Source organism: Dermacentor andersoni, chromosome 7 (assembly GCF_023375885.2).
Source record: "Dermacentor andersoni chromosome 7, qqDerAnde1_hic_scaffold, whole genome shotgun sequence".
In the NCBI taxonomy this organism is placed as follows: domain Eukaryota; kingdom Metazoa; phylum Arthropoda; class Arachnida; order Ixodida; family Ixodidae; genus Dermacentor; species Dermacentor andersoni.
Genome location: NC_092820.1, coordinates 141,401,388 through 141,418,947, shown reverse-complemented (window position 1 = coordinate 141,418,947; position 17,560 = coordinate 141,401,388). Strand labels below are relative to the sequence as shown.

Genomic DNA, 17,560 nt, shown 5'->3' with positions numbered 1-17,560 from the left:
CGCTGATTCTATCAGATTGCATGCACTATGTAAATAGTAACATGCATTTTAGAACGCACAGATGAATAGTGGTGGACGTTCTGGAACCTACACAAGCTCCAGAAATTACACTATAATGTATGATGACTCATGTATAAATAACCGGTGCACATTGAGACACACACATTGTTTGTCTTTTTCCGGTGACCATATTTTACCAGCTAATCACTCTTACAAAGTTGCTGCTTGTTGCAAGGCTTGCCACTTTCCTGAATATTGTCGCTGATTTTGTAGCAAAAGAATCTTCTCTAATCAAACTACACACAGGACACAAATAATGGTGCGTATTCTGGAATGTACTTAAGTTGGACTGTATGAGTCACGTATAAATATAGTCAGTGCACTTGACCTGTAGACCAGGTTTCTAAGACTCTGCTCAGTGCTACCATTCTTTCTTTCTGTGTTGCTTGTTTTTGCTGGGTACAGGTTCGTCTAAGAAAGAGGTAACTTTTCAACTAGTGCTTTTGGTAGTTCTGCTCTTCACAGTTTGTACAACGCAATGATATTATCTCTTTTACCACTTGGAACATTCATATAACTTTTGTCAACCAAACATTTGTTTGAAGTTGAACTTATTTTTTCTGCAGCTGTTGCTGCAGTTACATTTTGTTATGTGTCAGCATGGCCGGCAAGATACAAATCTTGCACGACATACATCGCTGCATACAATGCACATTATGAGGACTTCATTGCCAGTCGATGCTTTTTGTTCTGTTCTCACTAGGGAGCTGCTACCGTGTTCGACATGATCGAGTACTACGAGTCAGCGCGGAAGCTCAACATCTCGCACAACCGCAACATCGACTCCCGGGGCTGGCAAGCCTGCTCAAGAATGCTCAAGAAGGTGATGATGACTGGCTTAATTGAACATTGTGCTGAAAACGGTACAAGTCGGCTTGCAAATGCCACAAACTAAACAAACAAAAACAAGTAGGTAGTATGCTAGTGTTTTCTGTGAGTATCGCTATTGACAGATTGATACATTGACAGATTGACAGATCGATTGATTGTTTTTTGTTGTTGTTGTTGACCTTTTTTCACTGTCTGACAGCTGTTACAAAGTTACCGCTTGGCACAACACATACTTGCACGTTCCGTAATTCCTGCAACGTTGTCACCGATTCTATAGCAAAAGAGCCTTATTTGATCAGATTGTGCGGGCGACTCGAATGGTGTCATACACTCTTGGACGTACGTGAGCACTAGTGATTACACTCAGGTGAATGAGTCATGTATAAATAGCAGGTGCACTGGACCCATAGGTCAGATTTCGGCAACCAATGACTATCCTCGCCGCTGTCATTGTGCTTTGATGTTGCTTGTCATTATTGGGCACAATTTCATCTAATGAAGAGAAATTTTCAACTGGCACTTTTGGCAGTTCCATTTTTCACTGTCACTACAATGTGATGCTATGATGGCTCTCACGCAAGCTTCACCTTATAGTGACAGTAGCTGGTTTCACTTCGTCCTTTTTGTCGTGCGCCTGAATCCACAAACCTTTTTTTTAATGCATGTTACTTCCACCCATACCAATAATTGTTATGATGATGATGGTGCCCATCCGAAAACAGTGCAATGAAAAGATGCGGGGAAATGTGTCCAGCAGGGAAAAATGAAAGTGGGCATGAGCAACGTATTGAGTTTTGCTTGCGGTGACATCAGGAGCACGCAATGAGACTACATTGCCCATTTGTGGCTTACTAGAAGGTGACATGTTGCAAATCCCAGAAGTCACAGAGCCGTAGACATGGCCTCCATGACATAATCTCCTGACAAGATCTCAGTATAGCTTGTTACCAGCGAGGTACAGTAACATTCACCTGTCAACTGCCATCAGCAGCAAATCTTGAATCTATAGGAGCCAAATTCACAAGCCCTTGCATTTATTAGCTAAGTTTACCATCAGCCAGTGGACTACTCTTATAATATGTCTGATGTTACAGTTCGCTGACACTGTTCTTGTGAATGGTTCTAGCACAAGAACTCTTTTGTGAATACGGAACCTAATTTTTATCCCAGAAGGTGCATATCTGCTTGTTATTGCCGGTAAACTCACGCTGATTCTTTTGCCCTATCAGTCAGCACATTCAGTGACAATAAAAATAGAAGAATATGCTATGATACAGGATTGCATCTCTTTGTCGTACAGCAAAAAACAGAGGAGGTGGTGTACTGCTGTACATAAGAGAAAATCATGATTTCAAACTAACTGCATGTTTAACAAGTCAAGCTCCACAAGAGCATGATATTCTGTTTGTTGAACTAGGTAATGGTATCAACATAGGAGTAGCCTACCTTTCCCTTAGCTCTAGAATTGCCTCATTTCTCTTTGCCTCATTTCTCTTTAAAAGGACAGACAACCACTCAGAACATGAATCAAAATAACCTTAGTGATAGAAAGATTGGCCATCATAGTGACTAAAACGAACCATGTTTTTTCTCATTAAACGTGGATTTATATTTTTAATTCGCCCCTAAAAGTCGTAAAAAATGACCTTAACGCCTCGCAGGGCAAAAACATGAAGATGCGTAAGAGGCTTATCACATGACCTTATAATAGTGCACACGATTCCTGGTCTTTTTATTAGTATTGAAATGCAGCACACTTTTTTCTGTTATAAGATTCTAGTAGCTTAAAATGTGTAGGTAGGCCTTTCTTTGTAGTGAATAGAAAACTGGTGCGACCTTTGCCTTCATTTTCAATGAGTTGGCTTGACTCGTCTATCGACAGAATGACGATGGGGGCTAGCCAGCCATGACGCAAGCGTGTTCACGCTTGCGTCATGTTGTAAGCACTACTGAGGGTAAGCTTTGTGTTGTGTAATAGAGAACTATGTTCTTAAAAATCAGTTGTCAGTCCTTTAGGTTAGAAAATTTATTAGATAATCTAGCTGCTTCCAAAACAAAAGCGATTATTTGTGGAGAAATAAACATATATATATAGGCTTGCATGGGAACAGCAATGATGATTATAAAACAGTATTGCAGTCATATGGTGTTTCTATACCGTCAAAGATCCCGCACATTTCCCCGCTACAACACATTCCCTTATCGATCATATACTATGCAGAGTTGAAACAAACATCATATTTTCTGGTGTGATCTACACGGATTTAACAGATCATCTTCCCGTCTTCATGTTTACATCTCCTTCTCGTTGTCAACACAAATTCGACGACAAAGAAAATGTACAGTCATTTTAGCATACACTAGAGAAAACAAAGACGAAAGCCTGCGTGATCACAAGACATTAAATATATTACTTGACATTCTCATTTGAATGCGTTGTTACTTCCTATTACTTGTTTTCTGCCACTAAAGGTTGTGGGTTCGAGTGCCTTAATTAACTTTACCTAAATTAACTGTCTTAATTAACTTCACCCTAAATAATACCAAAGGTTGAGGTTGTAGGTTTGACTCCCACCAGAGGTCGTTGGTTTGAGTGCCTTAAAAAACTCTTATCTTAATTAACTGTGCATTCATTAACTTCTGCGTAATTAACACAAAAAGTAATGTGCTAAACTCTCACCAATGGTCGTGGGTTTGACTGCATTAATTAAGTTTGCTTTAATTAGCACCGAAGATTGTGAGTTCGCCCATCAATGGTGTCACCATCAATTTTGGTGCCATTGAATTTTGGTAGCGTTATTTGGCACCAGCAAAGGTAGAGAGTTCGACTCTACCAAAGGTTATGGGTCCAAGTGCCTTAATTAACTTTACCTTAATTAACAGCAAAGGTCGTGGGTTCGACCATCAATGGCGGCACCATAAATTTTGATGCCATTAAATTTCGGTCGCATTATTTGGCACCACCAAAGGTCGTGAGTTTGACTCCCACCAATGGTTGTGGGTTCGACCACCAGTGGCGACACCATCAATTTTGGTGCCATTGAATTTTGGTGCCGTAACGGGGGACAGTGAATTTTTAAATAACACTGGACAGTATATTTTGCGACCCATGAGCCACTTAAGGCTTTCAGTTTAATAACGTGATTATGCAGAATGCGTTTCTGAGACAACACAAAATGAAACGGGAATGGTGGAAACACACTGGCCTAATGGGATTGACAATCGTGGTTTAGTAGACCTTAAGAATTGGGTGCTTTCCTGACATCTTACAGTAGATATTCGGAAGCAAGTTTCGCTTACAGTTAAGCCAGGGTTTTCGGAGTGGGTTAGTTGATGTTCTATAACAAGCATGCTCTGTTTCATACTTCGAAGGCAATGCTGCAGAAGCTACGCAAGCAGTGTGGTCGTAGAAGTCCCACATCGTGTACTTTGCCCTTCAATCGTTTTTCGTCTCTGATACTGTCTGTGAAATAACTTCACAGTATTATAACTTCAACTTCCAGACATAATGTTACACCAAACCACATACTACTTGCGCACATTTATTATTATTTGTGCTTCCAGCACACAGTGTATATCATGTTTTGGTCATGAATGCACAGCATATCGCTGTGACCACTGGTCACAAAAACTGCTACTCTACTTGGTTCGGGAGTAATAGGTCCACATGGCCCACATCCTTCATGTAATAATTATGTCATATCTTAACATAAAGCTGCGAGAATAAATTTTACATCAAATTACATAATGTGTATCTATGTGACATGCTATGTCTTTTTGGTCACGAATGTTGGTAAAGAGAGATAGCTTGTGGATTTGATAGCATTGCCTGCTATTTATGAAATGGAATATGACACATGAAAGGAAGATATGCAGGCATCGCCAAATAATAGGCAAAAAAGAAGAAAGAGAGGGCAACCATTATAGCAGTCAGAGCTCGGTAATACCGCACAACAAATGACAAGTGCACTGATCTAAATGCCAGCGTACAAGAGAAATCATAGTGACAGTGAGGATTCGAAGTGCGCAAGATCTGCACCAACTTCAGAAGGAATCGCTATACCTTAGTCTCGATACCTGCATCTGCCATTCGGTAGTGCTGGGTTGTGTAGGCTGTGGTGGTCCCACCTGTCCTCGTTTGCTAACTTTTTTGTGATCACATGTATATAATCATGCTGTTTTGCTCGGTAAAATATCGCTGGAAGTTAGCACTTGTTTGCGTCTTTCCTGGTCAGCTCTGTCTTCCTTTCATGCTTCAAATTTATTCATTGCGAGCATAATGTTATACATCGCCTTACCGAAAAGAGCACTTGTCATCCCTGTAACACGACTGTCACCTTTACTTGCTTGCAATAGAAGAAATAAATTACCTCTTTCATTCTCATGCAAATAGCCTATGAAACTAGTATCATATGGTCATTCATAGTTAGCTGATGCACGCTCATCGTTTTGTGTCGTGTTCTCTGCAGACTCCCTGCTTGCAGCACCTGGATGCCAGAGGCACAGCGCTGAGTGAGCAGACCCTGCTCGTCCTCGGACGGGCGCTGAGGCTTGGCTCGCACCTCAACTCCTTGCATCTCGAGAACTGTTCCCTGACGGGCCGTTCACTCGTCATTTTAGGTCAGCTCCCGGGGAGATTATAATCACCCAAACGACATCTGTCATGCCACTGCTGCTGCCACAGCTCTGGTCTCACTTGTCGCATCACTCTTGGGAACTGAGCGGTCACATGTCCCAACTGGGTTTTGTTGCAACCTTCCTTAGTGGTCATCGTACTGAAAGAAATTAAGAAGGTAGTAATAGGTCTTTTGCTCAATTTTTCAGAAAACCCTCTCTCCAGGTTTTCCAGTGCGTATCGATGATAGCCGCGATGTGGTCCCTGGGACCCATCACTTAAGGTTAGAAGTGGCATATAGAGGCAGTTTTCTTTACCTTATATGTCCTGCACCTTTGCCTTGTTTCATATAGGAAGTCTCGTCAAAAAACATAGAACACCTCATAATAAGTTGTCTGCAATACAAGTCATATATACTTGTTTTGAGGACAGCACCCAACTGACTTAATGGCCGGCCCTTTAACATACGAGAGCTTCCTGGACCTTAGAGTAGCACATCAGTGCAACGTACTGCTCTGAAGGATTTAGTAGCATTCCTAAGAGAGAGTGATGCATATTCTTGAATTAGTGATATTGTTATGATGCAACTAAGAGTGGCGCCAATGATGAAAGAAGACGATTTGATGCGTTAAGCTGGGATCAGTCTCGGCAGCCATCTTGTTTGTGTATCATTGCCTCTCTTGTAAATGACTTCTAGATACATCGTCACATGTGATCCCTTGAATTGGTGAGAGGTCCGGGGTACCCACGAGCAACAATGGAGCTCTGCAGTGGTTATCACCTCGGACTGGACAACGCAATGGATGAAACGGTGGCCGAAACGGGGCAGCCCACATCAACATCTACATTCCCAACAGTTGTCCTGGCTCAGCCACAGGACCCGGGAATGTTGTATGGCGCAGGCCACCTCGACATGGAAGACTGGATAACCATGTGTGAGCGTGTGAGCCCCTATAGCAAATGGGATTCGGCGATTACGTTGGCTAACTTGGTGTTCTACTTAGAAGGCACGGCAAAGGTGTAGTATGATGACCATTAAGAAGAGCTTATAAAAACTGGAACAAGTGCAAGTAGAAGCTGAGGGACTTGCTTGGCTGTCCCGCCGGGCAGAAGAGCACTGCTGAGAAAGAACTAGAGACTAATACCCAAACGTTCCCAGAATCAGGCGTCTCTCACATTAAGGACATGCTGGCTCTGTGCTCTAAAGCCAACAGCGACATGGCTGAGTCAGACAAGGTTGGGCATGTATCGAAGGAGGTCGCTGAAGATGTTTTCAACCTGCTCATGTGTAGAAATCATGAGACAGTACAAGATATCATAAAAGGGTGTCAACGCTTTGAGCAGGCCAAGAGCCACCGCATTGCAACACCATTTGCACATCTGCTGAACATAGCTGCCACATCCTCTTCTGATGACAGGCCAAGAATGCAGTGTCCATCATTTTCAGATGACTTGATGTGTATATTGTGGCAGGAACTTGGAAGCCATGTCTGCTGCAGCCTTTTTCTCCCTCCCCAGTGAGCAGGTTAACTTGCCTACAGTACCATTTGTGCAGGCAATGGTGCGCGAAGAACTTGCTAATCTTGGAGTTTGTTCTGTATGTGCCATTGCCGCTTTACAGCTTTCTGATACGGTCCATCCACTGGTCAGCGGTATCCTGCGCACTACCAAAATCCAGCCGAGTGGCAAACCACAGACGACATGGCCCCTCTGTTTTCTTTACCAACATGTCGGCCATGTTTCTCGCCATTGTAATAACCGTACTGTCTCCTCCCATCTGCGACCGCCCTCCGCCAGTTATTATCACCCTAAACAGAGCCTGTGTCCTTACCAGCCTCCAATTGAGCCACAATGTCCTAACGATGATGCTTGTGCTGCTTGGAACAGTCCCTCATCGTCATTCCGCTGTCACCAGTCCCATTCACTACCACCCATCATCCCTCTTGCCAAAAGCTCATTGACCACCATCCCCGATGCACCCCCGTTGCCCATCTCCAGAAAACTAAGCGATGCAGCTCAACCCGGAGGTGACATTACATTGTCGACTTGACTGTAAAACTCTCTGATTACATTGCTAACCAAACAGAACTCGATGGACGACGTAGTCATCGGTGTCCCTGCAATCACTGACACTGGCGTGCACATATTCACGATTAGTGTCGTCCATTTGTGCTGACGCCTGAACAAAGTCCTCACACCCGTTCATCACGCACCCTCCACATCACCGATGGAGGATCGCCTACCGTTCTTCATATGTGTATCGTTAGCATTGGTATCACAGCACACCTAACCACTGTTTTGTATGCTGTTTTGGAACAATGCCCTTACGACGTTATAGTCAGCTTAGACCTTTTACCATCCCATTCAGCCCACTTTGACTACGCGTCTAGTGTGATTCAGCTTGAACAACCGCACGGCTGCCATAGTCCACCAGTCACACAACCACGGTTATGCTCTCCTGAAGACATCCGCCTGTCCCCTTAAGCCACTACGTGTGTCACCCTAATGTCATTTCCATCTATTTCTGATGTCGTCTATGTGCTATGTTCCACTGCTGACATACTGCTTGTAAGGAATTTGGCCGTTCCCCATACCGTGCTCACTGTTACGGCCAACCAGGCCTCGCTCCCTCACCCTAACTTTAACTGCTCGACTCAAGTCATTCCCAGAGTCATGTCTTTGGGTGACATCTTGCCTGTCAGCGATTATGAGGTATCAGAGCTTGGCGCTAAAGTTTCATCGCCCTCTACAGGCACCTCCAATTCACCAACTCAAGTCACAGATGAACTTAGCAAGACGATTGCACCTGACCTCCTTCCTGCGCAAGCTGCTGGCATTTGCCATTTCTTGGGAACTTACCGCGACATTTTTTACCTTGAATGCAGCCCTTTAGCCCTGACATCAGTGGTCACCCATTGTATTTACACTGAAGACGCCAATCCTATGTGCCACCCTCCGTACTGTGTTTTGCACGCTGAACAACAAGTTATACTACAAGAAGTTGCTAGCATGTGGACTAAAGGCATCATCAAGATATCTTCCAGTCTGTGGGCATCTCCTCTTGTCCTTGTCAAGAAAAAGGACGGCAGCTGGTGCTGTTGTGTCGACTACCAACACCTCAGCAAAATCACGTGCAAGGATGTCTACCCCTTGCCACGTATTTATGACTCTTTGGACTGCCTTCACAGAGCCAAGCACTTCTCATCCATAGACCTTTGATCTGTGGCAAATCTTGGTAGATGACATGCACCGTAAGAGAACTGCCTTCGTAACACCTGATGGCCTCTAGCAATTCAAATTTATGCCGTTCGGCCTTTGTAATGGTCCGGCAACCTTCAAAAAGAATGATGGACTCCTTACTTTGCGACTATGAATGGTCTACATGTCTGTGTTATCTAAGCGATGTGATATCCTTTCACCAACTTTTGCAAGTCCTCTAACGTGTCTCTTGGCCATTCTTGCTGTTTTCCGACCCGTCAGCCTGCAATTAAACTCGTTCAAGTGCCACTTTGGACATTGCCGAATTGCCGTTCTTGTCCTTCTTGTCAGTGCCACTGGCGTTCAACCTTGCCAGGACAAGATTCGCACTGTCCAGGACTTTCCTGTCCAGTCTACCACTGCAGACGTGAGAGTCTTTGGTGGACTATGCTCCTATTTCCCTCATCAAGAATTTTGCCAACACCCACTCGCCCATTCACTGACTTACCCAAGAAGGGCATTGCTTTCACATGGCGCACCGCTCAAACCAAAGCCTTCTCCACCCTCGTACACTTGCAAACAGCTTCCACATACTGGCTCATTATGATCCATCTGTCACTACTGAACTTCACACGGAGGGTAGTGAATAAAGAATTGGAGCTGTACTCATTCAATGACAGTGAAACGCAGAGTGCACAGTTGCATACGCCAGCAGTCTTCCGTCACCCGCTGAGAGGAATTTTTCAGTTACCGAACGAGAGTGCCTGGCGTTAGTTTGGTCAATAGCCAAATTCTGTCCCTATATGTCCGGCCACACATTTCCTGTAGTTACTTATCCCCATGCCTTGTGCTGGTTCTATTCACCTAAAGACCCCACTGGATGATTGGGTCGATGGGTGCTGCAGCTCGAAGAATATTCATTTGCTGTTTTATATAAGTCAGACCGCTTGCACAAAGACGCCGACTGTCTCTCCCGTCATCCTATCGGCTGCCCTGAATATGATGAGCATGACACCGACACTTGCGTCTTGGCCATTTTCGATTTGCATGACATTCGCACTGAACAACGCTGTGATGACTGTTTACGTGTTCTTATCGATCGTCTCAATTCTGAACATCCTCCCTCCCCGCATGCTCGTACTTCCTGACAATGTTCTTTTTACTCATTTTACTCATTTTACCATGCCATCCCCTGACATCAGTTGCCTCCAACCTATGACCTGGTATTTCCCACCTACAACTGCATGTGATGGCGCTTCTACTGGCCAGGCCTGTACCGCCACGCGTGCTACTGTGTTGCAACCTGTGCGTGCCATCAGTGCTGTGAAAAACCTGCAGCGCTGCCCTCTGGAGACTTTTGCCTCATCGCTGTGTCCTCAGAATCCGGTCTTGATCTTCTTTGCCCTTTCCCGACGTCAAAATCTGGCAATAATTAGGTAGCTGCCGTGACTTGTGCTTGCCGTGACTGACTACACGATCCCATGCGCGATCCCATGCTTTGCCCACGAGCTGTGCAACTGAGCTTGTGGATTTCCTTTTACATGACGACATCCTCCATCACGGTGCACCCCGGCAGCTCTTCAATGATTGCAGCCACACTTCCTTGTCCCGAGTTGTTGGTGACCTACTTTGCTCCTGTTCTGCCAAGCATAAACTTCCCACTGTTTACCACCCACAGACAAACGGACTCACGGAGTGGCTCAATCGCGCATTGACAGAAATGCTGCCTTTGTACGTTTCTGATGACCTCAGTAATTGGCACAACACATCACCCTATGTGACCTTCGCATACAATTCGTCCGGTCACAAGACTGTATCATTCTTTGCATGCAATATTACAAAACTGCGCGAAAACTCAATTTTTAGTGTGTTTGGTATTCTTAGCCTACTTCAGTCCCCTTGGTGTATCCATCTATCTAGCCTAATTAATTCTCAGCATTGGCACACGCCGGCATGCCACTGGTGCAATCTCAGAGGCCATGCAAAAGGCCATTGTGAGATGGGTTCTGTCAGAATGGGTTTCATGCTGTGAATTTATTTATTGTCATTCTGTAATTGCAAATGAACGCCTTAAGTTTGGCTCTATCAGTCCGTTTGTTCTTCTTTGTGCTTACTTTTCACGCTAAGGACCTTGACAGCGATTTCTTCGCTTGCCCACTGTTTGATACCGTACGGTCTTGTTGGGACTGTTGAAAGAGAAATGAACTTGCAAAAGCAACTGTAGCCAAATCACTTCCTTTCACACCTCTCTGCAGTGGCAGCACTGAAGCTGAACCCAGCACTGAAGGAGCTCTACCTTGGGGACAACGGGATGACGTGTGCAGACGGCTTACAGCTGGCGAACCTGCTGCGGGCCAACACACGCCTCGAGTACCTCGACTTGCGCGGGAACGGTCTGCAAGTAAGTTCTTATTCCAGAGCATGTGTACAGATTGTGGCCCCATCATCAGAAATTCGCTTAGTGTACTTCACGATTCTGCTATGGGTCATAGATCACTTACAAATGATTTATGGTCCATATCAAAATCATGAAGTAATAGTATTAAGAATTTAGTAGTAAGTGATGAAGTAATAGTAGTAAGGATCTAGCAATAAATCACTGACTATTGATTAATGATCACTGTGCAAGTGACCAGCTCTTGCCACAAAGATTAAAGAAAGGAAACGGAGTGACATTTTTTTAATCTGTGCAGTATTGTCTGTGAAGGTGCCATTGGGTTACAAGTGCCTTGTGCACCGGTCTCCCACACACACTCTTTGTTTATTAAAAAAATATACATACTGTAATAAACTGTGTACCAGTCTTGTTTTCTTATTTTTCAAAACTTTACATAGGTGCATATAATCTTTGTCTTTTGTTATAATCAGGTACCAAAAATTTCAGCATTAATCTATGCACTTGTAGTTACAGCTTTGGTTGTGAAACGTGGTGCAAAGCATCCAGCTCCTTTTGCCATTTTCATTGAGTACTGCAATGGCAGTGGAAAGCCAAAATCCCGAATGCCCGTGCCCACCATGCTAAACTGCTTACTGCACACCATGCCAGTGACTGCGCCGATCGTCGTTCCGTTGCCAAGCTGTATGATGGCAAGTGGAGAGTGCAGTATTGGTTGCCAAGCTACCAGCAACAGTGCCATGGCACGACATTCCAGAATGACCAAGAGGAGCGGCCTTGGCTGGCAGTGCCAAAAAAGAAGTATGGGAAGAGGCAATGCTTGTGAGGTCCAGACAAAAGGAGCCTGTCTTGATATCGAGTAGGTAATGACAGCCTACGTTTTCGTAAAGTGGCAATGCTGCCTACGTCTTGCAGTGAACGTTGAGCTACAGCAGCAAAATGTGATGAAGATCACTATTTAGATAGAATAATGATCATAATCGTATATGAAGAACATCGTATCGGTGGACACTTTTGTGGTTTGGATGCAATTTACAAAGTGTCATGCGTATAACAATGCTATGTGCACAATGTAACAGGACCGCACCTACATTGATTCCTGCCTGTGACCATTTGCGCCTTCCTTTTGTTCACTGCGCCCGAGCTTCTTTGAGGGCTTTTCCTGTAGTACTCATCGCAAAGTGTATTGCTAATAAGCAGAGATAAAGAACAACTCTAGGCACAAACCTTTCACGGCATTGTAACAGGCCTGCCATTACAACAAACTCGCGCGCCCTTAATGCATGCATACATCGGGCACAACAGTTGGGCCGATGACACTGTACTGAATTACGCCCACTGTCGGGTTAAAAAATTAAAGCAACTCTATACTGTACTAGAAGCAGAAGAAATCCGAGAGCACCTAAGTACTTACTCATACAACTCATACCTAAGTATGAGTTGTGAATGCAAGAGCATTAATGTCCAATTGAGTGTGGCTGAGCAGTCCTCCAAGTTATAAACTCCTTGCGGGAAAGCGAGTGTATTGAGAACACTTGGCGTGTTTTGATTTGGCCTTACCGAGACACAGTTAGAACGCAGGTGAGAGCTTGTGCGGACGAGAAACGCGGGGTTAACAGAGGCTTCCGGGGGGGTGACGTGGCACTGTGGCGATGCCCTCTCCCCTCACGCAACACCTGGTCCACTACCACGGCAGCAGGTGTACCCTTTCACCCGTTCTGCTCCATCAAGGCACGCTCGTGACGGGGTGTCATAGCCAATGGCAATGCGATTTTAGGCACCGTTTCGCTGCTACAGACGCCAGGCGCCAGCCTTCGTGCTCAATGGGCCGTTTGACACTTTCACATCACTAAATAGAATAATTCCTTACAAATGGTAATTAGAATCACAGCTGGGAAAAGCACTGCACGTCGGTCTGCACTGTGGATGTGCAAAGCCACGAAGCACGGGTATAATCAATTGCTTTGCATTGTTTCGAAGTCGCAACAATATCCGGAGAAACAAAGCTGTGTGTGCACTAACGCCATGGGTTCCTTAAAAACACATAGTTAATTCACTAACACATGCCATGCCTTGACATGGCAGCCACCAACGCACACATGCTACACATGCTGCGCGCAACTGCGGTCACACTTTCATGTTCCTCTAACCCGCTGTGTTCCCTTCTCTGTGATGGTGTTCTTTGATGTCAGTAAATAGGACGGCCTGTTGCATGCGGCAACAAGTTAGCAATTTAGGTTGCAAGTTTAAAACCATTACTAGTATGCCTACTTCAAAAGGAGATGTGGGACTAGCAAAACCTCAGCGGCAAACACTTATGGTTGCTGCTATTTCATCATTGTTCGTAAGCTCACCGGGCACTGTGGCTCTGCCTTGCAGAATCTGTCACAGCTGGTTGTTCTTTTTTGTGGGGAAGTATTCTGTGGGCTATAAACATTTGCTGTTTCCTCATCAACTCATTTCGACGACACTGAACAGAGGCCCAGTTAAGCAGCGCCGTCAGTGAAGCAAAATTGGCAAGGCCATGTAGGCGTGCGTCGCTTTCGTGTATGTCGCTGAGTGGTAGGGGCCAGTTCTGTGGCCTAGTGCACTGAAACTACTGCAAATGTGCAAATGCAGTGTGCTGCACACCTGTACAGCAGAATCCTTAATGACTGAGCGATTACAAAAAAAATTTTAATATTGTCGAATAATCCATAAGAAACGCCCCTTCATGCAAGCGAGCAGTCCCCAAGGTCAATTTTTCATCAACTTGCACCCCCACATGAAGAAGCAGCAAACAAGAGCAGCGGAATCCAGCTATACATGTTGTCTAACAGACCAGCAACAATCTGTATAAGACCAATTGGACCCATTAGTCTAATAGAGAAACTAGTAGACACGCAACACTGTTTGTATAAGACGGATAAGTCTAATACACCAGACCTACTGGTCTCATAAATAAAGCAATTGGTCTAATAGAAATTTCTATTAGTCTAATACAAAACTTGTGTAATTAATACAAAAGTGTATTAGACTAATACAAACTTCTATTAGAATTTGTGCTAAGGCACGGCACTAACTGTTTCGCCTTCAATGTCAACAAGTCATTTGTATGGGTACCAATATGGTACACAACTTTCTTTTTTTTAAAAGCAGAATAGCTTTCTTTGGTTCTTTTGCCCATTTTAGTGGTCTGTGGTTGGTGATCGGAGGCTGCTTGTCGGAGGTTGTTGGTTGGAGGTTCAAACAAAGGCACCGATGCAAAGTGTGGGCACACTAAGATTGCAGGGTGCATTCACTGCCGAACTCCAAATGTCATAGCAGACGCATGGGCTGTCCACCTATACTACCGCTAAAGATGTGCTGCCTAATGGCTCTGTTCTCTTTGAAATATTGCAACGAAACAACAAATGCTACCTGAACATCCTCACTGCTACAGATATATGTTGTCAAGCACATCATTCCTTTAGTAAAGCAAATAGCTTTCTTGAAGCATTCAGCTATTCACTTACATTGACAGTCATCGTAGATAATTTCTGCACAATCTTTTTTCCGTTCCTGTTGTTTTATTCCCCTGAGCCGAAGCTTTTGTCCCTTCAATGTTTACTGGCCATGTATTTGACAACTACAGTCTCTACAGACTGCTTCCTGGCAAATGTCTTTAGTTAATAATTGGCAGCAAATTAAACACTGTGCTAATACAACTATGTCATATATGAAATAAGTGTCACATAGTGGCATGCTGGGAAGCTTTCATGCGGTGAATTATAGACTAAATTAAAGCTGAAAGACAATGCATATGTGTGTGTATTTTGATTACAGTGTCAAGTGCCAAGGAAGAACATTAAAGAGGACAGGCAATGGAGCCCCAGTCTGTCCTCTTGTAGTTTTGCTTGGCGCTAATGGTACTACAGTGACTATATTTACTGGCCCCAATTTTACTGATTCTTAATAACTTGTGTAGTTTTGACCACTTCCCTGGAGTATGGGCAGTTGAACCTTGTTGTGGTGTAGCACACAAGAACACAAAAATACCTTTTTTACATTACAGATATTTGTTATAATGGTATGTTTGCTGCATGCTCATATTGGCAGAACATATTTTAGATTTATGTACTTCGTTATAGTATCTCACTTTCGTTAAAAGCATGTGTTCATTGCACAATCATGTTGGCAAGACACTATTTAGATTCATTTCATTTTGCTTCATAATTCGTTATTATATCCATGTCCATTACATAGAGATTTGACTGTACTGCGCTGTCGCAGGACATTGGTGTGTCGCATCTCTCGGACGGGATAGCGCAGCAGCCCTACAGCGCCGACAAGGGGCTCAAGACTCTGGTGCTCTGGAGCAACGGCATCTCACCAGCGGGCATGAGGCACATCTCCAGGGCCCTGGTAAGCAGTCGCATATTAAGTGGACCCCCTCACTTCTTATAGCAACAGCAGTACCTTTCAACTTGTCCTTATGTTCATTTGCAGGCCACACCACAAAACTAAGTAGTTAGGTCGCATAACCGCCCCTAGTTCTTTGCTCCTGGTGCCCGCATGCAGGTTGCCTAAATGTTTTTTTTTTTTTTTTTTTTTGAAGCTCAGTAGCAATGGTTAAGTTACAGGTATGCAGCATTGAAAGAAAGGAAGTTCCCTAAAGTGATTGATTACTGATTGATTGGTGATTGGTTAAATTATTAATCTTGTACGTGACCCATTGTAGTAGCGGAGTGGCCATTGTACTCTGCTCGTCTCGGTGTAGGCAATGCACGATATGTGAGGACAAAATGAGAAGCAGAGGAACATGTACCACTACACTGCTTATTTTCAACTTGCCCAAACAACTACACCGGTGTTTTCCTGCTGAGTTCAAGATCATGGGTGCGACTCTTGGCCACGATGGCTGTGTTCCGATACGGGATGGAATGCAAAAACACTTGTGTACATTTCTTTAGGTCCATGTTCAAGAACTCCAGGTGGTCAGGATTAATCAAGAGCCCTCCACTATTGCGTCCCTCAAAGCCCACTTTAAAGCTTACACCCTTAGGAGCGTAATCGATGGTTTAAGAACATCTTGTCTGTTCGGGTAGCAAATTCATGTCAAAGAAAAATAAAGGATGCAGACTGAAGAAATGTTGTTAAGCACTAGACGTTTCGGCTTCTGTACAGCAGCCTTGTTCACAAACACTAACTGCTTGAAACGGCGAACTTAATGTGCCTGGTTCGGGTACTAGGCATCTTTGTAATACACCAGCACTAGCAAGCTGGCTAGGTCAGGTACTAAAACGTATTTAAGCTCATCATTTTGAGCAGTTAGCGTTTGTCTGGCTGTTGTACGGAAGTCAAGACGTCTAGTAGTTGTTAAAGACGCCATATTTTTCGGCGTCCTTTCTTTTTCTTTGGCCTTAAGGGTGTACAAAGTTACGCCTTGAAGAATGCTCTACCTCTAAAACATCTGTTTGATGCTATGCCTCCTCCGTGCTTAATTTCAATAGTGATTAATGCAGCCAGCACATCCATGGCATTCTTATTGGCTGTTTCTTTTTATCACATGTGCAGAAGGCCTGAAATATAACGCTACAGTTTTCAGAGCCAGGCGTACCGCCCCTTCGCGCAGGTTGCCACAAAGTCCCTGATTACTCTCAATTTGGGTCACAACGCCATCGGGGACGACGGCTTGCTTGTTCTGCGTGAGGCACTCATGCGGAACAAGTCACTCTGCAACCTGGGCCTGCAGAACACAAAGATCACCTGTGAAGGTTTGTTCTCTTGTCGTTTTGGGCTTGTGCCAAGTTAGTGCTTTGGCCAGACCACCATTGTGCAAGAACGCAGTGATACACGTGAAGGCTTTTCTTTATGTTTTGGGACATGCCAAGTTAGTACTTTAACAGAACTTCATTGCGCATTGTTTTCATTGCAGACACCCCCCATGCAGACCCCAGGACCATTCAGAAAAGTTCACATGTTCGCATAATTAGTTTGCTTACTAATTGCAGCAGAACTGGCAGCGTTGAGTATACGAGCATTCCAGCAAGAAAAAAAACGTGTAGTTCTGCAGGTTACAAATAAAAACAGCTGCAATCTGTGCTCATGTAAGCGTGCAGTAGTAAACACGTTTACAAAAGTGCCAGAGTGCAGCCTTCCTGGGCTGTTAATGCGGGCGTTTTCTAACCGTAACAATATATCCACGATGCTACGGTCGATTCGCGTGCGTGAAGAAGGTCACGTACACAGACAAGCTTGGTGTTTCGCAGTTTGATGTTTGATGTCGCTGAGCACAAAATTTAGGAGTTGTTTGTGGCAGAGCCCAAGCATGGGCGATGCAGAAGCATATACTGCGGATGGCTGCTTTCCCATGCCATCTTGTGCGATCATGTGGGATCTTGTGCAACCTTGTGCGAAACTCACCCAGTCCTATGCAGTCACGTGAAGAGCTAGTACATAGGTGGTGCGCTCCTGTATGCTGTAATGTCGTCAAGCCACTG

General features: G+C 44.4%; 1 protein-coding gene across 1 annotated transcript in view; it reads left to right on the top strand.

Annotated features, from left to right (window-relative positions):
- The window catches only part of LOC126533726 (uncharacterized), a 342,383-nt gene that overhangs the window by 301,736 nt on the left and 23,087 nt on the right, over nucleotides 1-17,560 (top strand). Inside the window, exons 5-9 of the mRNA XM_050180916.2 lie at nucleotides 764-883; nucleotides 5,361-5,511; nucleotides 10,960-11,105; nucleotides 15,351-15,482; nucleotides 16,693-16,834. Of these exons, the coding sequence (XP_050036873.1) occupies nucleotides 764-883; nucleotides 5,361-5,511; nucleotides 10,960-11,105; nucleotides 15,351-15,482; nucleotides 16,693-16,834 (691 nt within the window). The remainder of the gene's footprint in view (nucleotides 1-763; nucleotides 884-5,360; nucleotides 5,512-10,959; nucleotides 11,106-15,350; nucleotides 15,483-16,692; nucleotides 16,835-17,560) is intronic.